We start from the raw sequence: 25,610 nt of genomic DNA on the forward strand, positions 1-25,610 counted from the left end.
ACTTGTCGTACTCTAGCTACGTCAGGTAATCGTACCGTTATCAACTCCAATGTATTGTTGAACACGGCAGTTATGCCGTAATTATAAATATATAAAGTCTACTTTCTAAAAATAAAAAATAAGAAAGTGTAGGACTGGGACCCACACAAAGGATAAGCTTTTCACTTTCTACTCTCAGCTAAAATTGACACGAATCAACAATGGCAAAAAGGCTTGCACAACCAAAATGTAACAAAGCAACTACAGTTAACGAATTTCCCCACCAATGCAATTGCTTTATATCAACGTAGTTACATGAATACCCACCAAAAGCTAAATGTAAAAGGAAGGGATAAACACGGTGTTGTCAAGATTGGGTTATGGGTTTTTTGTCCACACTTTTAGGAACGGTCTAAGGAAGCAGAATGCCCAGCTAATCAACTTTAGGTGAAAATCCATATAATCACCCCCATACTGAATGTTAATCCCAAGAAGCACACATGTTGACGGGAAACTCCTCGACTGTGGCTTATATATTAGTAGTAACTAGTAAGCAGTTGGCACGGGCCCAATGTTAGTATTCTATGTAAACAAATTGATTATCTTAGTTTTTGAAAAATATGAAATATAGAAGGGACAACTACATATATATACATCTTAAGAAGAAATATTTACGAAACGTGACGATAGTTTTATATTTACAAAACGTAACATTACAAACCCTATACAAAATATGCTTTTTGTTAAAAAAAAAAATAAATAAATTTTTTTTTTTTTTTAAAATATTTTTTTCGCTCAAAAATTTATGTATGAAAGTTTTATGAAATGTATATATCTCGCTCAAGGCTTAAAAAGTTCGCTCAAAATTTAGTATATGACAACGGTATGAAAAATGTATGAAATGTGTATCTCGTTCATGGCTTACAAAATTCGCTCAAAATTGTGTGTATGAAAACAATATGAAATTTGTATCTCGCTCAAGTCTTAAAATTTGACTCACATTTTCGTGTAGAAAGTTCATGTTAGATCTCTGTAAAATTAATACAATTACAACAATATTGTATACAACTTTGATACAACATTAATTCAAGACTTAAAATAATCTTTCAAATTTTTGTGTATGAAATGTGTATATCTTGCTCAAGGCTTAAAAAGTTCGCTCAAATTTTATGTATGAAGAACGTATGAAATGTGTATATCTCGATCAAGGCTTTAACATTACGCTAAAAAATTTATGCATGAGAATGGTATGAAATGTGTATATCTCGCTCAAGACTTAGAATTCATTCACATTTTTCGTATATAAAGTTCATATTAGGTTTCTGGAAAATTAATACAAATACAACAATATTGTAACAACTTTCATACAATATTCAAGGCTTAAAGTTTTCGTTCACAATTTTGTGTATGAAAATTATATTAAAAATTTCACTCACACATACACATTTCATACATTTTTCATACAACTTTCATACACAAAAATTTGAGGTAATTTTTTAAGCCTTTGAGCAAAAAAAAAAAAAATTTTAAAAAAAATATAAAAATTATTATTTTTTAAAAAAATATATAAAAATTATTTTTAAAAAAATTAAAATATTTTTTTTAAAAAATTATTTTTTTTTAAGAAAAAATATATATTTTCTGGAGAAAAAAATAAAAAAACTAAAAATATATGAAAGTCCGTCATGTTTCGTAATATATCATTATGTTTTGTAAATAAGAAAAACTATCATCACGTTTCGCAAATATTTCTCCTTAACATGTATATATACGTAGTTTTCCCAATATGGAATATGTTATTATCAAATTAGTGTGATGCTTAACTCATAAACAATCATACTCGTACTAAGCGTAAAATAGTTCGTTGACTGCCTTTTTTTATCCATTTAGACGATGCTTTTGAATGAGTGATGCATGAAAATTATTTAATGAAGTTTTTAGTAGACAATTTCTTAATTATCATACATTATTGTAGTGTTGTAGGGGATTTTTGTATTGTTGGCTCCCCCTTATAAGATTTACTTGAGTAAATAAGGAAACAAAATAAATAGATTACTCTTTATTTGGATATATAAAGAAACAAATAAACCTATTTGTATTTTTATGTAGTTCCAACCTTTTAATCTACATCTATTGTAGTTAAAGTAAATCAAACATTATCTGAAGGCAAATGATTACGGTATGTATAAGACTATACCCAGTAGTCATTATAGCAGCATTATACAAAATTAATCCCAAGGATTTTTTTATAACAGAAGTGAAATGAAAAAACTGATGAAGGCTCATTGACTTGGATATTTTAATTCTTCACTCTAATAAAAAAAAAATGTATTGAATAGTTAAGTAAAAAAAAAAAAATTTGCCACTAAAAGAACAAGTTATTACAAAGAGTTGTCAGACACGCAATAGTAGTAAAGAAAAAAGGAATGATCAAGCGATATAGGTACTGCGGTCCACAAGTTTTCAAGAAAATCCAAACAAATGGAGGGCAAAGCAAGTAGGGCCCAGGGTTGTAGGAAAGCTGCAATACAACCTTTTTGGCTGACACGCATAATAAATAAAACATTGACTTGTTTTTTGTCCAAAAGCAAAAACGTACATCTGTAATGCAAGCTGGTACAATATTTTTAAAGCTCGAAAATCTATAAAATACCGAAATTATCCAGACAAGCTTTTGGATTATGTGGTGATGTATGCTGAGATAAGCAAGGGGCAATTTGATCAACTCACTCAAATATCTATATTCCAGCTACAGTAAGATACCTTTTCAGCCAATCACATTGCTCCATTTCAGATGAAATTCCCCCAAAATGCCAAGCAAGCATGTTGACGTCCTATGTGCTTATCCCGTCTTATTAGATAGTAGAACATAAGTATTAGTAGGAAAAAATTTACCATGATAGAGGCTCAACCAACAAAAGTTGTGTTAGGCTCTACCTTTTGCTTGACAAGTGAAATTTTTGAATCCCACCAGTACTTTTGCTTACCCACACCTTTCGTATTTGTAGTAATAAAATATTTCGATCATGTCCAGCTTTCTTAAACTTGATGAATACATATAATTTCTCATATCCTTCAATTAGAACAATTTTCAAGTCCGGAAGTTGATTCAAGAGTTGAAATTAGATGTTTAAATACGGCTACTCATAAAAGAGACATTATGCTTGAAATGAATTCTAATTTTTTGTCTACTAAAATGACAAGAGAGACATTGCGCTTGAAATGAATTCTAATTTTTTGTCTACTAAAATCACAAAAGAGACATTATGCTTGAAATGAATTCTAATCTTGTCTACTAAAATCACAAGAGACATTATGCTTGAAATGAATTCCAATTTTTTGTCTACTAAAATCACAAAAGAGAAATTATGATTGAAATGAATTCTAATCTTTACCTGCTAAATTCACCATGGTAAAATTCATATACCACTACACTGTCGAAATCCCAGAGTTAACTGAAGCTACTACAGAGTCATCTGTAAAACAAAATTCTTGTACATTCCATTGGAAATGAATTCCAATGGTAACACTAGTATAACAACCCCTAAATTCTCTGAAGACTTACCAACTTCAATAAGGTTACAATATGTCAATCCTACAATAGGAATATAAAATCTACATGACATTTTACCTTTGGCGTCGTTGAAGAGGGGCATCATGATTTCACATCTTAGTTGAATAAGTAGAAGCTATGGACCAAGACCTGACCGTTTACTAGCAAAATTTGAAAAACTAGTGCATGAAAGCCCTATTCGAACGTGAGGATAACAATGATTGAGTAACACGCCAGCCCTCGCCACTGTTTCTTGCATCACCACTTCTCCGTCTTCTTTCTGCTTAATATTCATGGGATGAAAAATCAGCATTTTCAATTGACAATTCTTTCGAGAAAAATGATCTTCCCAAATAATTAAATCCTCCTGTTGAGATGCATGATGCATTGACAAAGTTAAAGTATGTCTCGCCAACAAAGAATAAAGAAATAGGCAATGAGCTACAAGTACTCCTAATCTCCAGAGAATCATTCTACGCTGCAGAAATACAACCTACTCCTAAGGCCTTCATTTTTATTTATTTTTTTATAATCGTGGTGTCCGGGTCAGCTTGCGCGCACCGTGACTAAGTCCACGGGTTATCTGTTAGCTCCCACCAACAATAGGTACAAGGGAACTAGGCTTAGACTAATGGGAAGAAATCACCTGGTGTTTTTGTTTCCGTTGGGATTTGAATATGAGACTCCGAAGGCCTTCATTTATTTAATCTAAGTATATATGGGTATTTAAAAAAGATAAAAGCAACTATATAGAGGAAATGTATACAATCTCCAAGATCTAATTTTACTTGCAATGTTACTAAACCCAAGTGTGAGGTCCTCTCCATTAATCTACCACGTGAAAGTTTTAAGTTTTATTATAATTAAACTCAAACAAGTTTATAAATGCTTCAGTTTCTATTCTGTGTTCAAGCTGCAATTGTTAAGGGGTTGTTTGGTTGCTGGTTAGGAAAGTATTAAAACTAGCATAATTAATACCATGTTTGGTAGCTTTTTAGTTGCTTTGTATGAAATTCAGCACACCAAGTCTATTGGAACAGCCTTTCTACCCCACAAAGGTAGAGGTGAGTCTGCGTACATCCTACCCTCCCCAGACCCACTTGTGGGAATACACTGGGTATTATGTAGTTGTTGTTGTTGTTATCGTTGTTGTTGTTGTAAGCATGGTGTTTGGTTATCATTTTACAATCCCACATAACTAAAACATCTACTCCCTCCATCTCAGTTTATGTGGCACCGTTTGACTAGTCACAAAGTTAAAGGAAAAAATGGAAGACTTCTGAAGTTTGTGGTCTAAAATAGACTTTAAACATTTGTATGACTATAAATTATTTCATTAAGGGTAAAAAGGAAAGTTTAAAGTTAAGTTGTTTCTAATCAAAGAAAGGTGACATTCTTTATAGGACAAACTACAAAGGAAAGTGTGCCACATAAATTGGGAACAGAGGGAGTATAAGTTATGAGTCATGTATTATTTTAGGTAGGGTAGAACATGCCAACATGGAATAACTAAATTTTGCATAACTAATCCCTGCATAACTCTAATCAGCAACCAAACGACCCCTAAGTTTAATTGCCTTATCAGCAAGCAGGCAGCACCATTGATACTTCGTTCACCATAGGCATCTTTGGCCACACAACTTTTCTAGGAATTTATTAATGGCTTAATAAGACAAAGTCAATGCTCCCGGTAAATCAAGCTAGAGAAACTGGGATATCAAGGCACATGTGGCAGCAGACTTGACATAAATATAACAAGCAAAAATCAGCTAAACACTAAGTAGAATACTATGATTCCAATGAATTTCTCCAAATCACGAGTTTGACGTATCTTAGAACCAACTAAAATAATTACCTTTGATAATGCGGTGAAGACGGTCGATCAGGAGAAGACCGTTGAAATCTCTGTTCCTCAAATGCTCCCTTTAGTCGACTTCCATCACCTGTCTGGGCTTGTTCATTTACACCTACTTGACCCATAGACCCGAACTCAAGCTGTTCTCCATTTTGGTCAAATGGATCAAACATTACAACTGGATGTCCATTGGAAGACGCTGCATTTGGGTTCACAGGATACATGCCATACACCATATTGGGAGGGACCCCACTTGGACTTGAGGAGTTTGCATGCAATGGACCATTTTGGGACTGATATGAAGGGAAGGAGTCGTGTCTCCATGACCTGTCAGCTCTGCTCTCACTGGAGACCGGACGATCCAATCTTGAGTTAAATTTCTCAGATTGGCTGCGGCTGTAGTTGCGCCCACCACCACGGGATTTCCAATTTCCCTCTCTGTCACCATAGTTATCGTTTCTGTCATGGTTGTAATTCCCCCTTCTTGTACCAGGAGCGTGCCGATCCCTCACTGAAGCCTTCTGAAGAAACAGTCAAATCGTAAAATGTAAAATATCCACTAGAAGTGACAGTACCATATAGCTTAGTAAAGCAAAGTGAAGTGAGGCTTCACTTACAAAAAAATAACTCTCTTCGAACTCGGAACAAGCAAAACTTTTTTCTTTTAAAATTAAGTAAAACTCAGGACAAGCATAATATCCACATCCCCCCATGAAAGAAAGCATCTCTTATTTTATTTTATTTTTTGGAGAAAGTAACAGTTAAAAAGCATCTCTTTGTAGTAATGTTTAAAATTATTGTCCGAAAAGCAATTAGTGAAACATTCAGATGCTTTTATTGATCTAAAAGTCACTCTCGAGGACCTGAAGAAGAAAGAAGGAGGCTAATAGACAAGTGAAGACAAAAATGTGCAAGTATTCCGCCCGCATGCTTTTTACATAATAACATAGCATATATAGCATGTACCTCTCTCCAACCACACCTTTTAGGATCAAACATACAATGGAATAGAACAAATGTCAATCAATAAACAGGTTTTCTGAGCAACTTTCTTACTGGATTTGGCAAATATGTTCCTGTCCCGCTACGATATCTGGGTATATCCTCCACATAATGTTGAAACATATTGGGAGGTCTATTTGAAACAGACTGTAGCGGTGAAATCGGTAAGACACGAGGACCACCATAGCTCATCAGCTGAGTAAAAAGGTTCATGTTGGCTGACGACGGTCTTCCTGGACCATCCCACGGGAAATGACCCCGTAAGTATACAGGTGGTACCATAACAGGAGAAGGATAAACAAGTGGCCCAGGATGCCTTGGATTTTGGCAAAACCGTCCGTATTGTAAATTTTGCCAATGACTAGCAAAGTCACTGTGAAGTATATCAGACTTATGTGCTTCTATAGAAGTAGCCCCTCTAATAGCATTTAGATTTTCAGTGTGATCAGGTCCCTCAGACGGATTATCAAAGCATTCTTCTCTTCCAAAGTGGCTGGTTGATGCATCAGGAGTTCCAGACTCAGGTGGACTATTATATACTGGAAGCATTGTAAGAAAGGGAACTGGTGGTCCAGTGGGATAAAATGCAATAACCCCAGAATTATCTGCCGCCATTCTTTGCCGAGAACCAGGCCCTATGAGCATTGGTGCAATGGGTATTATTGGGTCGGAAGATCCACTTGTCTGAGCACCTTCGTATTCATGCCTTGCAATGTGCATGGAAATAATAGATTGAGGTACTTGGTTTCCCTCAGTCATTTCGTTCCAATCCTGATCATCCTCCTCAGTCCCCATATGGTCAGACATCATCTTACCTTTTCCATAACTAGTAGTTGGCTCTGTTTTATTTCCCCGTCTTCCCCTTGTTGACTTTGCACTTTTAGAAGAAGAACCATCCCAAGAACTCTCCGAAGAGGTTTTGCTTCTCACAGAACTACTGTGAGCAGTGGTCGACAACCTTGAACTTGCCAATCTTTCTTCAGCATAAACATCATGAATATCATCAGTATGTTCTTCCTTGATTGGCCCACGTTTTTCCTTTGTATGCTTCTGCTGAGCTCTAGCACTGGAGGAAGGAACGAAACTAAAACCTGACTGGACTGCATGCGTCTTATGATCAGTTTCATAATTTCTGTTTTCTGGGTCAAATTCAACGTTAGAACCTGCATCTGACTCGTGCCAGAAATCTTTTGAGTTCATATCCATAGAACTAAAATTTTCATTGTTCCAGTCAATTGTATCTTCAGAAGTTGGACTCAAGCCAAGGCCTGGGAAGTAATGATTTAAGTGGGGCGGAATCATACCATGAGAAAATTGCATATTGGAAAATGCAGGATCAATCACAGGAAATGGAATATTTCGTTGATTATATCCCATAGAAGCCAGAACGGAAGGCGAGATAGGGAAAGGCAGTTGGGCTGAAGCCCAATTAAATGGCAAATGAACTTGACCATTATTAAAATCATGGAGTGAAGTAGAGGCCGCCATCAGGTTCACAAGATCTTGCTCATCCTGTGTACCACCAGTGAATGAAAGCTCTTCACTCGGAGCATCTAAAACCGCATCTCGGTTAAAGCTATTTGATCTACTGTTGGAGTCATCAAGACTTTGATGAGATGGAAAATGTCTGATAGATGAAGTATCATTATTTAGAGATGGACCACTCTGGCTTGCTAAATTTTCAGATCCTTGATTCTTCCTCCAGTTCCTACTATCCTGCCTCAATGGAGTAGGTTGCATTTTTGCAGTCTCCGGAACATTGCCACGCCTTCCTTCCGTCAGCTCAGGACTAGACCGTGTTCTAGAAAAAACAAACTTGCCCTGTATATCATTCGCTGTTTGATCAGATCTCAAATTTCTCTGATTTTTATCAGAACGTACAGCCTGAGAGGAAGTGACCTCCTTTTTCGTTTGATCAGATCTCAAATTTCCATAGCTCTTTTGGCTCTCGGTGTTAGAGGATTGAGCTAAATCATCTTGACCAGAAGATTTTCCATTCACCTTTTTCCCACTAGAGTTGACCCTATCATACTCTGAGTCAGGTAGGTCACTTTCCGGTGTTGGCAATCTAAGGCACAACAAGTCAGCCCCTGGTGCATCCGGCCTTTGACCGCTGCCATGCCTGTCCCATGTATTCATAAAGAACTGATTTACTTCATGAGCGAGATTTTCTTCGGGGCAGTCCAGTAATCTTGCCAGTCTTTTGGCACCAAATCCAAATGCACTCCGTATCCTATAGAAGTTACCTGCCAACAACACAAATCATATCCACATGAAGTAGCAAAAGAAATCATACTAAGAACCATACAAGTGGGACTTTAAGAACTGAGTAATACTGTTTATAACGCTTTGCAATGATAAATAGTCTCATAAAAGTGTGCGTCGAGATTTTCAACATTCATAATTAGTCAACAGAAGTTTGCGTAAGTCCTAAGACAACAACCAATAGAATTTTAACTTTTTGTTCTTCTAACGCACCAAAAAACATTTGCTAGGGATCTAGACAGAAGAAATTTAAAATCAGAACCTTCAAACTACCCAAGAATCACATCTTGTTCAAAAAAACTACTTTTCATAATATGGAGCATACCGAAACTCATAAGAAGCCAAAAAAATTTAAAAATAAATCATGAAAGAGAGAAGCTTCTCAATGCATCTCTTAGTTATTCATCAGGAGTAAACAGCAAGAAGAACAATACATAAACATAAAAATCAACAATTGAGCAGTGAACATAGATTTCACTCGAACATCAGAATTTTAAAGAGAAAGGAAACCCGTACAATGCCCTGCTTACAAACCTTTCAATTAAACACACTAAAAATCAATTAGAATTTTTTTTTTTTACTGGTCTGATAGAAATAAGTTTGGCAAACCAAGAAAGATGAAATCATGAGAAAAATAAATTGCAACTAAATTTAAGTAAATCCTCATAAGCTAAGACCCAATGTGCCTAATAGCCTGTTTGGCCAAGCTTCTAAAATCAGCTTATTTTGAGAAGTGTTTTTCGAAAAAGTACTTTTAGTGAGAAGCAGCCACTAATGCTTGCATTAGGGTAGGCTTCTACATCACACCCCTTGGGGTGCGACCCTTCGATGGACCCTGCTAACGTGGGATGCTTAATGCACCCGGCTTCCCTTAGTGAGACGCAGTTTGTATTTGGATAATCAATTTGGAAAGCACTTTTGAGCAGCAATTAGAGTTTGACCAAGCTTTTAAAAAGTGCCTCTAAGTGTATTTTCTCAAAAGTGCTTTTCAAAAAAATACTTTTAGGGAGAAGCTACTTTTTTCAGCTTCTCAAAAATAGCTTTTGTGCTTCTACTCAAAAGCACTTTTTCTTCTCCTAAAAGATTGGGCAAACACCTTTGAAAAAAAGACACTTTTTTTTTTTTGGGAAAAATAAAAAGCACCTTTTGGCCTTGGAGAAGCTTGGCCAAACAGACTATAAATAAAAAATAAAATTACAGAAACTACTTTTAACAATAAGGAATAACTGATGTCAGTTAAAAACTTTCAAAGTTTGAGTACCTTTACTCACACTGCGGCCAAGGTTGTTGTTTTCTCGCAAAGGATCAATCACATTAAAATATTTAGAAACAAACGGTTGTCCTTGGTTCTCCTGGCCACCAGGGAAAACAGCATATACAGAGCTACAGGCATCAAGAAACAATTTGCTGAGGAGCAATTCTCCACTATCTTTTCGAGGAGGTTCCGCTGCATGTTCCAACTATACTTAAGCTAACAAATAAACTCGCATCAAAGTAAAGGAAAACAGAACTAAAAATGACTCTTCCGCATATACCAGTGACATCAGGAAGTGAATTAATTGGCACAGGTCCCCACAAGCTAACACAAAAGTTGTCCCAGTCAAAGTTGCTGAAGAACTCCAAGAAGCGATATAAAACCTGGAAGTATAAATACAAACCTTGTTTTGAGACTGAAGTATAAATACAAAACCTTAAGGGGTCGTTTTCTAGGGTGTATAAGAGTAGTACTTCATAGAGTGTATTAGTAATGTTGGGATTGGTTATGCTGGCATTATTTTTTATCGACTGTTTGGTTTGTTGTATTAAATAACATGCATTGCATAATTTCTAAACAGTACCGAATAGGGTGTATTAGAATAGGAATAGTACTGGTATTGTTAATGCCATGGTTTACTATGTATAAGAATAGTATTGACTAGGGCGTATAGGTAATACTGGTATTAATTGTACCAGACTTAAATTTGCAACTAGACATTGTACTAAAATTTAGTACCAGCATTATTCTACCTAATACACCCTACCAAACGACCCCTAAAGGATAGATATGATCAATGCAGCACTAAGAACACCTTAAAGGCTTAAACAAAATAGAAAGAGAAAAAAAGTAAAAGTTACGAGTTAGTAACCTCAAGAGGCCCAGCAAAAGAATTGTTGAACATGTGAAATATGTAAAGAACTAAGGTCTCCAAGGCATAAGTTGAAATAAGACCGTGATGAGCACCCAGTATACGGCTCTCGTAATAACACCACGCCTTAATCAAAATAATGCTGCGCTTGAATAAATGATTCTGGTTTATCAGGTGATCGACCTACAAAAGATGAGCAAGTAAAGATTTCATTTCTTCATTGGTTTGTTAGTTTGTTATTTACGAGATAGTACTTAAAAAGGTATATCAATGTTATGAGCATATCATCATATATCAGGGTTTTTTACGACATAAGAAGAAACTGCACACCTCCTCAAGGAAGCAAAGGGTACACAAACCCCCTAGCTGATTGAAAGATATGTCAACCACGATATTTTCAACTAAACATTTTATTAACTTCACCTGCAATAGAAAAGGGAAGAAAACAACAGAAAGTGAGTGCTCACAAAATAAAGAATATTAATGATTGTGGTGCACAGGAATACAAATGAAGAAATGTAAAGTATAACAACCAAGAATGTAAGCAGCAACTGCTTCCTAAGTATTATAATAAGACAACAATATAAATAAATTATTGATTATTCATGTTAAATATTAGCAATCAGGACAGATCAGACAAGTCTTAAATAAAAGCAAGAGTAAAATGACCAAGTCTGTCACACCCCAAACCTGCATGAGGCAGACCGGCACCCGGTGCCTTAACCTGACCGAGCAAACCATCTATATAATTCATCTCCAATGGAACTTTTAACCCGTCGATGAACATCTGAAGCTATTCACATGACTCATCTTACACTACGATCTATACTCAATAATGGTAATCCAGAAACTATCGTCATGAATCATCTTGAGTGTTCTATACCCCATCAACAGCCACCGGGAAACTATTAACCTGATTCCTCTTAATTAACCATCTATAATCCATTGGAGATGAATTATAGAGATGGTTCCCAAAGTATGTCTCATTAAATTACAACTCTAACATATTAGATCTAAAGAGAGTCACAAACAAGACATTTGACCACTGAAATATGTCCTGATGAATTATAACTTTACCATAATACAAAACCATCACGTGAAAAAAAGATATATGAACAAGGCAATCAAGTCTTTGATTTTCTGTTAACATAATAAAAAAGGAAAAGCGGAAATTCTTTTAGCATGACATGTTTTTGACAAAAAAGGTAAAACGGAAATTCTTTTAGCATGACATTTACTTTTGTTCTCAAAGTTCAGAAGAAAATGAGAAAATACAGATATCATGGTAGACTTCATTTTCTTTATGATATTACGCCTGAAAAATGCAGATGCCATTCAGACCCAAAATAAGAGTTTATTGCATGCAAAATCAAAATTAAATGGGGGTTTTGTACGAGACATACTTCAGCTTGAATGTACTGAACCTCCTTGACACGAAATTCAGCGTTTTCATTTTTCTCCTCTTCCTCTAACATATCCCGAACCTGATATGCCCATGTATCTTTCAAAGTTTGGTTATTACTGAAGGCAGTTAAATCAATGTCCCCGTCAGGAAGATAAGTCTTCAAGGGTACTGAACCAAAAGTGAAAACCTGGAAGCATACGGTGATCAAAAAGAAAATTAGCAGCAAAAAGCCTCATATTAGCAAGACACAACAGAATGTCTACATATTACCTTTTCCTTCAGTAATAAGTAAGAGGACTAAGTACTGTATGGCAACTCTAATAGCTATTTTGGCCTAGCTTCCAAAATCTACTTATTTTGAAAAAGTGCTTTTGGAGAGTAGCAGTTCTGTTAGGCTAATTAATTTGAAAACCAAGAATGCTTGCTTGGTTAGGTATGTGCAAGGGAGTTTGGGGCTGGCGTGACGAACTCAATTGGCCTGTACAACATGGGAAAGGGAAATCTTCTAGAGCAGAACTTCGTAGGAGTCCTGGCATGTTGCATATACCACATTTGGATTGAAAGGAACCAGGGAATATTCTAAGAGAAGGCCAATACTTCTGATGGTGTGCTGAGGATGATCACTCAGGAGGTGCATGCTAGAGGAGATGGGCTAGCCAGAATTGCAGGACAGCTTAGAAGATTGAAACTTTTATCCGTGATTCTATTGCTGAGTGTTTTTGCTTTGTAATAGAAAGTAGTTACATATCTGGAAAACAAAAATTCCTCACAAAGTTGCCTGTTTTGTGTGGCTACTAGCTAAAGAAGCAGCCCTTACACAAGATAATGTGATGAAAAGAGGCTTCATTTTATGTTCCAGATGGTTTTTGTGTGGGGAAACAGCAACGACAGTTAACCATCTCTTCCTTCACTTTAAGATAACAGCTCATCTATGAGAGTTATTCTTAATCTCAAAGGCATTTCCTGGACCATGCCTGGGAAGGTCACAGATGTTCTTAAAAGCTGGGAGGAAACTGGCTTACAAGCAAAGGCAAAGGACAGGACTAGATGGAGAATTATCCCTGCTTGCATTTGGTGGACAATTTGGAAGGGAGAAACCCCTGATGTTTTGAGAATGTGGAGAATGGGGTGCAGAAGATCAAGTTAAGCTTTATTTTGCTGTTGTGTTTTTGGTGTAATCAGATCTACTCAAATTATACTGTCACTATTATTGTCATGAGCGGCTTTCCAGCCATGCCCCATGACCCCTTGGATGCGCCCCATGGCAAGCCTCTCAACGCCTAGCGCCCTGGACGGCCCCGTGGTCACGGTTGCGCCAAGTGACAAGGTTGCTTCTGCCTATGTCACCCCATCGATGTCCCTCGCTAGCGCCCCTATGCTGGCCGTGCCCCAACGCGTGCCCAGCGCCCAGTGACAGTGCAGCCCTGCTACAGTGCCCGCGTCCTGCGCCCCTGCGCGCACGACAGTGTCATGACTCAAGGGTGCACATGGACCTGCTCTAGTTTAGGTCACTTTTGTTGTAAATATAGAGTAGGTTACTTTCTGTATTTACTAGTATGATTCTCTAGCAAAGTTAGGTCTAGTCCTGTAACTTTGGTTTTTCTTTTTAAAGCATATATAGGGGGGATCAAGCAATCAAAAACTTTCAAGCAAGCAATCAATTTGTACTGGTGTCTCTCCCCCTCGACACCGGTTGCTCTCATTGTAATAGCTTTCATTAATGCAATCAAGCTCTCTTTCTTTCTCATTCTCACTCACTTTTCTATTCTCTCAATTGCTCTTGACATTGGTTTTCCCGCACGGCACTGACAGTCTCGTCTAGTGTGCGGAGGGGACCCCGGTTGGCGGATAGTAACTTTGGAATCATCGGTTGCTTAGCCTTACGTCGCCCTTCCAAGAAGTCTCAGGAAGGTGCTGCGTAACATTATTGATGTTTTAGATTCAATATAGAGAGAGGACAGTAAAAGTTAAAGAGTTTCTTGTAAGTATGGTTTCAGACTTTCAGTGCTGGCTAAGTGCTACCTAAGTCTGTTTTGCTACATATGAAATATAGAAAAAGTTACCAGTTTCAAAAAAAAGAAAGTAGTTACATATCTGTTATAGGGGTTTATCTTGTCACTTAGAGTAGGAAGTTGCAGGCGGGGCTTATGCCCAGTTTTTGGGGGTTTTGCTCAAATTCTGTATATATTCCCTAGTAATTGAAATCAGCTACCAAAAAAATAGTTTGAAAAGTACTTTTGCCAATATTAGAGCAATACTTTGTGCTTGGCTAATGTTTCAAAAGTGCTTTTAGGGAAAATCAACTTTTTTATCATCTGAAAAACTTCTACTACTACTCAAAAGTCAAAAGCACTTATTTATCCCTGAAAGATTGGCCAAATACCTAAATGTTCTAAAATAAGCACTGCTGGTTTCACAGAAGCTTGGCCAAACGGGCTATAAGTAATCCTTTCTTTACCACGGGAAGCTTACACTAGAATGAATGACATAGTCAACTGCATCATAAACACTAATGCCAAAGATTCACTTTATCACCATAAAAATAATCACTTTTCCATTACCAATTTTTTTTTTTTTTTTTTTAAAAGATCCCTTTTCCTCGCCAATGAGATACAACTATGTTTGTCATGCTACACTCTGTCAATTCTTCATGATGATTCCATGCTTTTATGATTGCATCGTCACATTTTTAACCACTCCAAACCAGCAGTCCACTTAGCACTTTTGTTAGCGACCTCCACTTAGCACTTTTATTGTTCTTATATCTACTCCACTTCCTTAACTCTTCAGATCAAAAAAGAAAAGGAAAATGAAATATCCCCAAGTCCACTGAAATTCTTTATGTTATATAATAAAAGATTAACCCTTAACATAACTCTTATTTACACTCCTAGTTTCAGATAAAATAATTTGCTAAGCAAAGCAGACTAATACGCTCTATAATCTGAACAAGACATCTCACTAACAACCATTCTCTATAACAGCCATGTTTTTTTGTGGAACCGATCTTTTATGTTTTTTTTTTTTTTTTTTTTTTTTTTTTTTGACAATAGTAACGTTAAAACTTTCGCTTATATGCTCTCTATATCAGCATTTCGCTATAGCAACAAAAAAATATCGGAACAAACGACGTTGTTATAGAGAAGTGTGACTGTAGTTTTACCGTGGCCATAGTTTCGTGGTCATTGAGAATTCATTTTTATGTTTTCTTAGAGAAATCTCTAAGGGGTCGTTTGGTTGTTGGTTAGAGTTATGCATCTATTAGTAATGCAGGGATTAGTTATGTTGGATTTGGTTATGGCTCGTTTGGTAGGGTGTACTTTTTGCTTGACTAATGTTTCAAAAGTGCTTTGGGGAAAAGCTACTTTTTTAACTTTTGAAAAACAACTTTTGCTACTATTCAAAAGCACTTATTTAGGTCTAAAAGCTTGGCCAAGTATCTAAACTTTCTAAAAAAAGCACTTTTTGAAGAAAAAGGCACTTCTGGTTTTCTAGAAGCTTGGTCAAACAGGCTATAAGTAATCCTTTCTTTACCAAGGGAAGCTTACACCAGAATGAATGACATAGTCAAGTGCATCATAAACACTAATGCTAAAGATTCACTTTATCACCATAGAAATATCACATCCCCTCGTCAATGAGATACAACTATGTTTGTCATGTTATACTCTGTCAATTGATTACGATGATTCCATGGTTTTATTGATTGTGTCGCTAAATCTTTAACTACTCCAAAGCAGCAGTGCGCTTAGCACGCTTTTTCAGCCACCTCCACTGCATACATTTCTGTTCTCCAACTTCAGAACTCATTGAGCTCCATCAATGAGCTATTGTTCTTATATCTACTCCGCTTCCTTAACTCTTCAGATCAAAAAATAAAGGAAAATGAACTATTCCCAAGCCCACTGAAAATCCTGTATGTGCTATTAGAAAATGTTAACATTTAACATAACTCTTATTCACTCTCCTAGTTACAGACGGCATAATTTGCTAAGCAAAGCAGACCAAAAATGCTCTATAATCTGAACAAGATATTAAGTCATTTCAGAAATTAAAATAGTTCTATCGTGGCCATAGTTTCAACCAATGTATATTGAAGTGCCAAAGACACTGAGAAAAACAACTGAGAATTCATTAAGGGTTGCTGGTTAGAGTTATGCAAAGTTTACTTATGCAGGGTTTAGTTATCCATGTATTAGTTATTCCATCTCATACCCTGCATAAAATAATACATAGATCCCCTCACAACTAATAAATTTATAAGTTATGCGGGATTTCAAACTGATAACCAAACACCGTACTTGGTGTGCTGAATTTTATACATACCAACTAAAATGCTACCAAACTAGTTATGCTGGCTTTAATACATGAACAATTCACTCCCTAACCAGCAACCAAACGACCCTAAGGAAACTAGGTCACATCACAATGGATCAGCCAAAGATTGCATATGAAATTTCTATACCTGACAAGGGAAGCATTTCATGATGAGGCGTTGAACGTAATCAGCAACGGCATTTCTCCGCTCCTCGGATGGTCCATTAGGCTGAATACAACCAATTAACTCATTAGTCCTTTCCTCAGCCCTTGACCATCTTTCCAATTCAAGAACTCGGATCACCGGTTCTGCATCGGGCAATAGCCCGTTCGGCAATAGCCCACTTCCCTCATTTTCTCCCATACACAACACTACTTGTTTAACCACACTAAAAAAACTTGAAATGCTCTCTTTTTCACCTTTTATCAAATCCAATATCTATCTATCAACCTTTCTGCTAAAGTTAACTCCACTAATATTACAATTTAAGTTACAACAAAAAAAAAAAAAAAAAAGACTAAACAAGTAATTTTTAATACGACCAGTAACCAAATTTAACAATGATTCTTGATTCTTGATATGCTCCTAAAACCATTTTTCACCCCCAAAAATAATTAAAAATAAATAGAGAAAAAATAAACCCTAACAAAACTATGATATCACTTGTTGATCAACAGATTCAAATGGAGATTAAAGAAACCCCAAATGAAGAAAAAAAATTATGTATACAATTTAAAAAAAAAAAAAAAACAAAGAATCTCTTCTTGTTTCTATGTAATAATAATAATGAAGATGGGGTTTTTTATTTCAAGAAAATTATAAGGATCTTGAAAATCCAGATTAAAATAAAAAAACAAAAAAGAAAACTAGAAATGAGAAGTATTAGTATTTGAAGAAAATGGGTAACATAGATTGAAGTGTGTGTCTATGTGTGAGAGAATAATCATAATCAAAATTCAAAGAAAAATTGAGGAATTAGCATTGACCTATTTGAAGATGTAAAGGGGTTTTTTATGTATATGTTTGTTTCTGGAAAAATAATAATAGGGAAAGGAAGATATGTTTTTCTTTTTTCTTGATCTTTTTTTTCTTTCTAGTTTTGGGTTTTTTTAAGATTTTCTTATGGATATTTGACTATGATAAGGTAATCTAGTTATTTAAATTAGAAATAATTAAACAATTATTGATATAAGTTTTAGTGTACATATAATAAATATATATTCCCTCCGTCCCATTTTACAGGAAGGTGTTTAACTTGACACGAAGTTTGAAATTTGTGATCTAAAATAAATTATAAAAATTTGTGTGACTAGAGATTATTTCATTAAAAATAAAAAAGTAAATTTAAAATTAGTTTTTTATTGAATATAAAAATATGTCATTCTTTTTTTAGATTGTCTTAAAAGAAAAAATGTCTATAAATTGGGACGAGGGAGTATGATATATAATTCAATTAAATTCCATTTATTTTATTGTGAGGAAATTTACCGAAGTTGGGTTTACCCTATTTGGGCTACCAAATTTGCAGGTGTTGTTTGTTAAGTTTGTGCCCTAGCCTGGAGGGGTGGGATCTGGCCCGGGCCTTAGCTTTAACAATAAAAGGGCTTATTTTTAGGTTTTTTGTTTTTTTAATTATTTTGAGATTTGATAAGACATGAGGATTTTGTTATAACAATAAGGTACCGTACAAATTGTACAACATTCATGAACATGTGTTACTCGTTTTACCATAGTTTACATTGAAGAGAGGATCATAATTGGCTGAAGGGATTTAATTAGAGGTGGTAAATGGACGGGTTAAGTCGAAATTGGGCGAGTCATATAATAGATGTTGAATATCTTTAGCTTTTTGTGTATTTATTTCCTCTTATTTTTAATGCAAAATGGCTTCGAACCCCCTGAAATTGTCATCTTTTATTGGGCAAAGGTGAAAATATACCCCTCAACTTTGCGATTTAGAGTAGATATACTCTTCGTTACAAAAGTAGTGTATATACCCCTGCCGTTACAAAATGGTGCAAATACACCCTTTTCGCTGACGGGATTTTAAAAAAAAATTATGTAGGTTATTTTTTAATTAAAAAAATGTCACGTGACTTTAAAAAAAATCTACCTTTTTTTTTTCAGTAAACATATTTTTCTAAAGCCACATGGTAATTTTTTCCTGGTGTGTCGAGTCTAGTTTGTTTTAAAAAATATCTCTGTGACTTTAAAAAAATAAGTCTACCCATTTTTTAAAACGAACTAGACCCGACTCACCAGAAAAAAATTACTATGTGGCTTTAGAAAAGTATGTCTACTAAAAAAAATAGGTAGACTTTATTTTAAAGTCACGTGATATTTTTTTTAATTATTAAAATAACCTAAATGATTTTTAAAAAAAAAATTCGTTTGTGAAAAAGGTATATTTGCCCCATTTTGTAACGGCAAGGGTATATTTGCACTATTTTGGAACGGTAGGGGTATATATACACCACTTTTTTAACGAAGGGTATATCTGCTCTAAATCATAAAGTTGAGGGGTACATTTGCACCTTTGCCCTCTTTTATTTAGTGCACACCTAAACTATGCATTTGCTTAATTGACCCCTGAACTTGGTAATATAATAGCCTTGACCCCCTCGCTGATGTGGCAAAGAGCGTGAATACACTCTCTTTTAGGCGCGTGGAATGGATGAAAAATAAAATAAAAAATCACCTTCCAAGTGGGGTATTTTTCAACAATTAATTGACACATAATCAATATAATGATTTAGTTGTTCCAATTGTATTTCTCTTTGTTTTTTCTTAATATACCTTGCATATTTTATCTCAATTGTATTTTTTTCCTTTTTAGATATAACAATTTTTTATTTCAACTATGTATGTTTTCTTAATCCAAATCTACAAAACTTAGTTGAAACTTTATTTATTTTAGCCAAATAAAAAGACGATTTAGCCAAAGTAATGAAGTTTAGACAGTGTACTTTCTACAAAAAAAAAATGTGTATTTTTCTTTTCATGCAATAACTATTTAGTTCGGCTATGCATTATTTTTTGGGATCAAATTCGTAAATTATTTGGTCGAGATTTTTTTTTTTTATGCAAGATTATTTATTCTAACTGTGTATTTCTTCTCTTACTGGCCAAATATATAAAGATAACTTGATTAGAATATCATTATCTTTAGCCAAATAAAAAAATTATAGTCAAAATATTATTGTTTCGGGTTTGTCTTACATATTTGACCCCAAAAAGATGATTTTGAATAATTGGTGAACTTAAAATTGTGAAAAATATATATTTTATCCTTAAAAAATGCCACTTGGACAAAAATATTCATGTGGCCGCGCGTGTGTCACACTTCCATGGGCTGTCAGTGTTCAAGGGAGTCGCGCCTATCATATTGTCAAGTTGAGGGGGGTAATTAGGTCAATGTAAAGTTTATGTATGCACTGAATAAAAGTTGCTAAGTTCAGGGGGGTCCTGATCCATTCTGCCTATTTTTAATTTTTTTAGAGAAAATTCTGATTCCGTCACTGAATTCAAGATGTGTAAAATAATGGGTTATAATCCAACCCGCTCAGTGTTGCCCAAACATCACCGCCTTATTAATGATATAATAATTGTTATTTTGTTCATTTATGGAACAACTAAAAGACTATAATACAATAATGACATTAAGAGATTGTATAACAATAATGTAATGTATTGTATTTGGTACCACACACATGAATAACTTGTGTTACTCGTTTTTACGTAGTTCTGGAAGAGGAGAAATTAATTGGGTGAATTGATTGAGTACAAACTTGTGAAAATATTGTGAAAACATGAAATTACCACAAATGAAATGGGGTCATTATTATTTCTTTTTAAAGAGTAAGGATAAACTTCAATCGTTTAAAAGAATAATTACCATAAACTGTCATTTCAACATTGATTATGACAGTTGTTTTATAATCCAAAAAACTTTTTATTAAAATTTTATTTTATGGTATTTTTTTTTTCACCCGGTGTACGGCACTCGATTGGAGCCCGACAAAATCCGAGTTCGCACCGAGAAGTCCCACATTGAGGGTAAGGTGCTCCCTAACAAAAGCAATTTTGTACCCAGCAGGATTCGAACTCGAAACCTCCGATTAAGAATGAAAGACTACTTACCACACACGTGATCTTATCGATAGTAATTGTAACTTGTGATGATGTTTAGCTTTTATATTTTAGTAGTTTTTAATACAAACTTTCAGAATGTGTCTTTATTTTCATCCTCTGGATGGAAATATTCCCACGTCTATCTTCAATGCAGCAGTTGCATCTACCTTCCATCCTTTTTCCTTCCTTCCTTTCTCCTGAAAAAAAAAAATTGAGGGGAAAAATGAACTCATATGACACTAAATTGTTTGTGTAGACATTCTGTATTTGTTATCTTAAAGCTTAGTTTCATGTATATCGAAAGTAATACTAAAGTGTCATTGATTTTCACTTAATGAAAATCATATTCTGAACCATAAAAATGAATCGATAAATATATTTATTTTACAATCACTTATTTGCTCTTAATAGGTCTGAAATATCCGAATCTCGTACCAAGCCTCAATATTCATCAATATTTTATAAAAGTCTTAATATTACCAAGACAGAGTTCACTTAAAAGATTCATATGAACACAACCTTTTACCAATATTCTATCAATCACAGTCATATTCTATCCATTACAGCCATACAATAAATTACAAAAAACTACCACTATTGGTTTCCAATGCACAACCAGCACCACCAACCATCTCCATCGCCAGCCACAATTGCGTAACCACCACCGTGGACTTACTTGTACCACAATCGCCAACACCTTCACTGTCAGTCACTTGAACTGTCAATCATGATCATCAACCATCCAGCCACCTCCACACCAACTAGAAGTCTACAACCACCACCAACCAGTGCTACATTACAAGTGTCATCACCAACGACTGTCCTTACTAGCTATTTACCATCAGTAGCTTATAGATTATTCTTAATCGAACAAAACGATTGCATAAACCATATAAATTTAAGATTTTCATTAAAACTTTGTTGTAATAATATTTTAATTACTATTATGTTGAAATTTTATATTTACTAGTTTTTAAATAAAGATAAATTACACTAATTCAGGTGCTAAAAAGATAAATAATCTTAATTATTTAGTGTTTAAATCTAGACATATCATCTTAATAATTAGATACGTATTCAGCTTCCATATGTTAATCTCAATAAAAATAAATAGAGCATAAGTTAGCAAGTGTTATTAAACTCAATAAAAGATGGGAAAATTACGTGGCATAGCTACCTCAAAGAGGTAATTATTGGTAATAACTATCTTTTAATTTATTTATATTTAATAGTTACAGTGATTTTGTAAATTACCATTCGTAGCTATACCAAATACATTAGGTTTTATGACTTATTTCTTCCTCACCTCTCTCTCTCTCTCTCTCTCTCTCTCTCTCTCTCTCTCTCTCTCTCTCTCTCTCTCTCTCTCTCTCTCTCTCTTCCTTCTCTCTCTCTCTCTCCGTTCCTTCTCTCTCAGTTCCTTCTCTCTCCCTCGGCTCTCACCTCTCTCTCTCATTTCCTTCTCTCCAGTGCCTCTCTCCGGCCAGATCTGGTCAGATCTGTCTTCGCCTCTTTCTCTTTCGGCCAGATTTGTTCTCATACCCCCTCTCCCTCGACACCGCCAGAACGGAAACACCACGGTGAAATTAAATACACAAATAACCGGAGATTTTTGTCCGGAACTGAAATAAATCCTACTATCGTTGCTTTGCTGCAAAAGGGTTGTACAGAAAGCTAGTGTTTTCATTAAAAAAGGATTGGATAGATTAGAGCGACTTGTGGCTTCTTCAACCAAAACTGGATTCACAACTTCGAATAAAGCAGATGGAAAAATTGCATTCCTAGTACTGTATTTACACTCAAATTCATAGCATAGTTTGTATTTGTGTATTCAGCGGTATGTAGCTAGCTACCTCCGGTCAAAGTTACAAGACTTGTATATAATCATGTTGTGTATCTTTGTATTTGAGATAAACACATTTTTGTATACTTCACCGCGTGTATTTAACAGTATTTTTGTTGTTTGTATACAATTATTTTCGATTAAATACAGTGTATCCTTATATTGATTTGAGTGTATTCTCCAATTGTTGAGTGTAAATACAGTGTATCTTGTATTCACCATTTTTTGAGTATATCCGACCGGATTTGATTGTATTCTCCATATTTAAATACAGTGTATTTTGTATTTTTCGCTGGAGATTTTGATCGAATTTTACTATATTCTTCACTTCGTCATTTTTTTAGTGTAAATACATTCAACCTTGTGACATCAAACAAGGTTGGATACAACTGAACAGTGTATTCTAGTACACTCATATACACGCGGAAAAAAATATAGCGGAACAGTGCATTCAAATACAGGGAATTTGCCACAAACTAGCTACGAATTGTAAATTGATAAAAGATAGTTGCTGATTGTTAAACGCCCTTAAAAAGTAGTTATTCGTGTAAATTGTCCATAAAAGATCGAGGGCAAATACGTGGATAGTATTTGAGTTTATCAGCAATTGGTTACTTTGGTTTGTCAAGTAGTTTTATTATTCTTCTATCGTTCAAATATTGTTTTGTTATTCATTTTCTCTTATTTTATGTAGGTGAATAAAACTTAAGTAACTTGAGCTAAATATAAAATGGAACGTGTGTACAACATAAACTACTAGATGAAAATTTGTTAGTACTTATGAGAAAGCATGACTTTGATACTAGTCTATTTGTTTTTGTTTTTTTTTGAAATTTTGGTCCTATTCACTTTGGGATAGTCTAATGTGTAAACATAACACTTTTGGTGAAAAATCAAATGCTTGAGACCTCTCCAACTCTAGGATATGATGATTAGTCGACACCGAGGTGTCAAACAACACTGTCATAAAAGCATTTGAACAGGAGTCAACTTGTATGACAAGTTCTAATTAACCAGTAGTGAATATTACGACATTAAAATATCTTTTAGTATTGATTAATGAAAGAAAGTAATGATTAATGATTGGAGAAAATTTCTGTGTATTTCATCTATTCATAGAACATGTATTTATACAGGATATCTATTGAAAAATACTGGAAAGAATAATCTAAACTATTTACATTTTGTCCTATTTCTATTCGTCCATCTGTTGGTTGTATTTGTCTTATTATTATTTGTACATCTGGCAGTATTTCTATTGGTGCATCTGTCATCTTCCATAACAATATTTATTCCCTTGTGCTGGTCACGTGAGTGTGTAGAAAGTTCCTGATGACAGCTGTTGTGGACATTGTTTGAATGGCTCAGATTTAATCCATCATACACAAGCTTTGATGGCTGTGATGATGGACACGTGTCCAAAGGAACACATAAAACACTTTCACTGTTCCTAAGTGCTTTATGTCCTAAATCAGTCAAAGCCTTATCTTTTATCTGAGCTTCTCTCTTCTTTTTCTTCTTCAATGAAGATGTTGAAGACTCCATTGAAGAAGTCTGGTTCACTTGTAATTTCTTTATTTCATTATCCCCCCTCAAGTTGGAGGGGAGTGTAAGGAGACCCAACTTGTGAAGATTTTGATGATGCGAAGGTCTAGATAAACTCTTTGCGAAGATGTCGGCGAGCTGATGCTTGGAAGGAACATATGATAAGGAGATAAGCCCGGAGAGATATTGTTGCCTCACAAAGTGGCAATCGAGCTCTACATGTTTTGTACGCTCGTGAAACACAGTATTCCGAGCAATATGAAGAGTAGCCTGACTGTCTGAGTGCACCGGGATCGGAAGAGGTGGAGGAATGGACAGATCTGATAGCAGGCGAGCCAACCAACTGAGTTCTGTGACTAAACGCCGCATCGATCTATATTCGTCTTCGGCGGATGACAAAGAGACTGAGGGTTGTTTCTTAGATTTCTAAGAAATGGGTGAGCCACCTAAGCTTATAAAGAAGCCACTGATGGATCGCCGAGTATCACGACAGGAAGCCCAGTCGGCGTTGCAAAAGGCAGCAAGAGATAATGATGGTGATGCCCATGAACAAACCCTGATTAGGGTACTTCTTCAGTTATCTAACAACTCTCATTCCAGCATTGAAATGATCCATGGTAGGATTGTGCATAAATTGACTTAGAGTTAGCACAGCAAAACATAAATCCGTTCGTGTATGTGTTAGATAGTTTAACTTTCCAATAAGATGTCTGTATTGGGTCGGATCCAACATCTGTTTGCCGGAATGTGCAGATAATCTGATAGAAGGGTCCACAGGAGATGAAACTGCAGCAAGGTGAGAAACATTAAACTCTGTCAACAAATCAGAGGTATACTTCCTTTGACTAACTATGATTCCTTGATCTTCCCTTAACACTTCCATTCCTAAAAAATAATGTAAAGCACCAAGATCTTTCATTTTGAACTCTGAGTGTAGAAAAGATTTAAGATCTGTAATTTCTTGATAAGCATCTCCTGTAATAAGAATGTCATCCACATAAACTGCAACTATCGATATAGATTCCCCGGTCTGCTTATAAAACAAAGAATAATCATTTAATGAAGCTGTAAATCCCTTAAAACTCAACGCTCCAGCAAGTCTAGCATACCATTGTCTAGAAGCTTGCTTTAAGCCATATAGGGATTTCTTGAGTTTACAGACCATGCTAGGTGCAGGAGGAGTCAAACCAAGGGGGAATTTCATGTAGATTTCCTCTTGCAAATCCCCTTGCAAAAACGCATTATTAACATCAAACTGTGAAATGGGCCAACTCTTTTTAACTGCTATAGCCAACAAACATTTGATAGTTGTCATTTTAACAACTGGGGAGAAGGTTTTATTGAAATCTATCCCTTCCCTTTGAATATCTCCTCTAATAACAAGTCTAGCTTTCAATCTCTCAATTGTTCCATCAGCATGCTGTTTTACCTTGTAGACCCATTTACAAGGTAAAGCTTTTCTGTCCTTAGGCAAAACAACCACTTCCCAAGTGTCATTAGATTGTAAGGCATTAACTTCATCTTGCATGGCCTGTTTCCATCCAGGATGAGTTGAAGCTTGAAGATAACTGGTAGGTTCTGAGATTGT

At 35.3% G+C, this 25,610-nt stretch overlaps 1 protein-coding gene across 4 annotated transcripts; it reads right to left on the reverse strand.

The window, feature by feature from the left end:
* Positions 1-3,351: 3,351 nt before the first annotated feature.
* On the reverse strand, positions 3,352-17,539 carry LOC132053510 (uncharacterized). 4 transcript variants are annotated; one of them, XM_059445577.1, is made up of 9 exons: positions 16,651-17,531; positions 12,184-12,372; positions 11,111-11,203; positions 10,781-10,963; positions 10,190-10,292; positions 9,916-10,101; positions 6,444-8,635; positions 5,388-5,908; positions 3,352-3,815 (listed from the first exon to the last, which is right to left on the reverse strand). In XM_059445577.1, exons 1-9 carry the CDS (start codon positions 16,864-16,866, stop codon positions 3,791-3,793), a joined length of 3,708 nt encoding a protein of 1,235 aa, XP_059301560.1. In that variant the 5' UTR covers positions 16,867-17,531; the 3' UTR covers positions 3,352-3,790. The 4 variants fall into 4 exon arrangements, 3 of the variants coding, with proteins under 3 accessions (XP_059301560.1, XP_059301562.1, XP_059301561.1); XM_059445579.1 differs by having other exon boundaries at positions 3,352-3,899; XM_059445578.1 differs by having other exon boundaries at positions 3,352-3,812; positions 16,651-17,530.
* Between the last annotated feature and the right edge of the window lie 8,071 nt (positions 17,540-25,610).

Source organism: Lycium ferocissimum, chromosome 4 (assembly GCF_029784015.1).
Source record: "Lycium ferocissimum isolate CSIRO_LF1 chromosome 4, AGI_CSIRO_Lferr_CH_V1, whole genome shotgun sequence".
Taxonomy (NCBI): Eukaryota; Viridiplantae; Streptophyta; class Magnoliopsida; order Solanales; family Solanaceae; genus Lycium; species Lycium ferocissimum.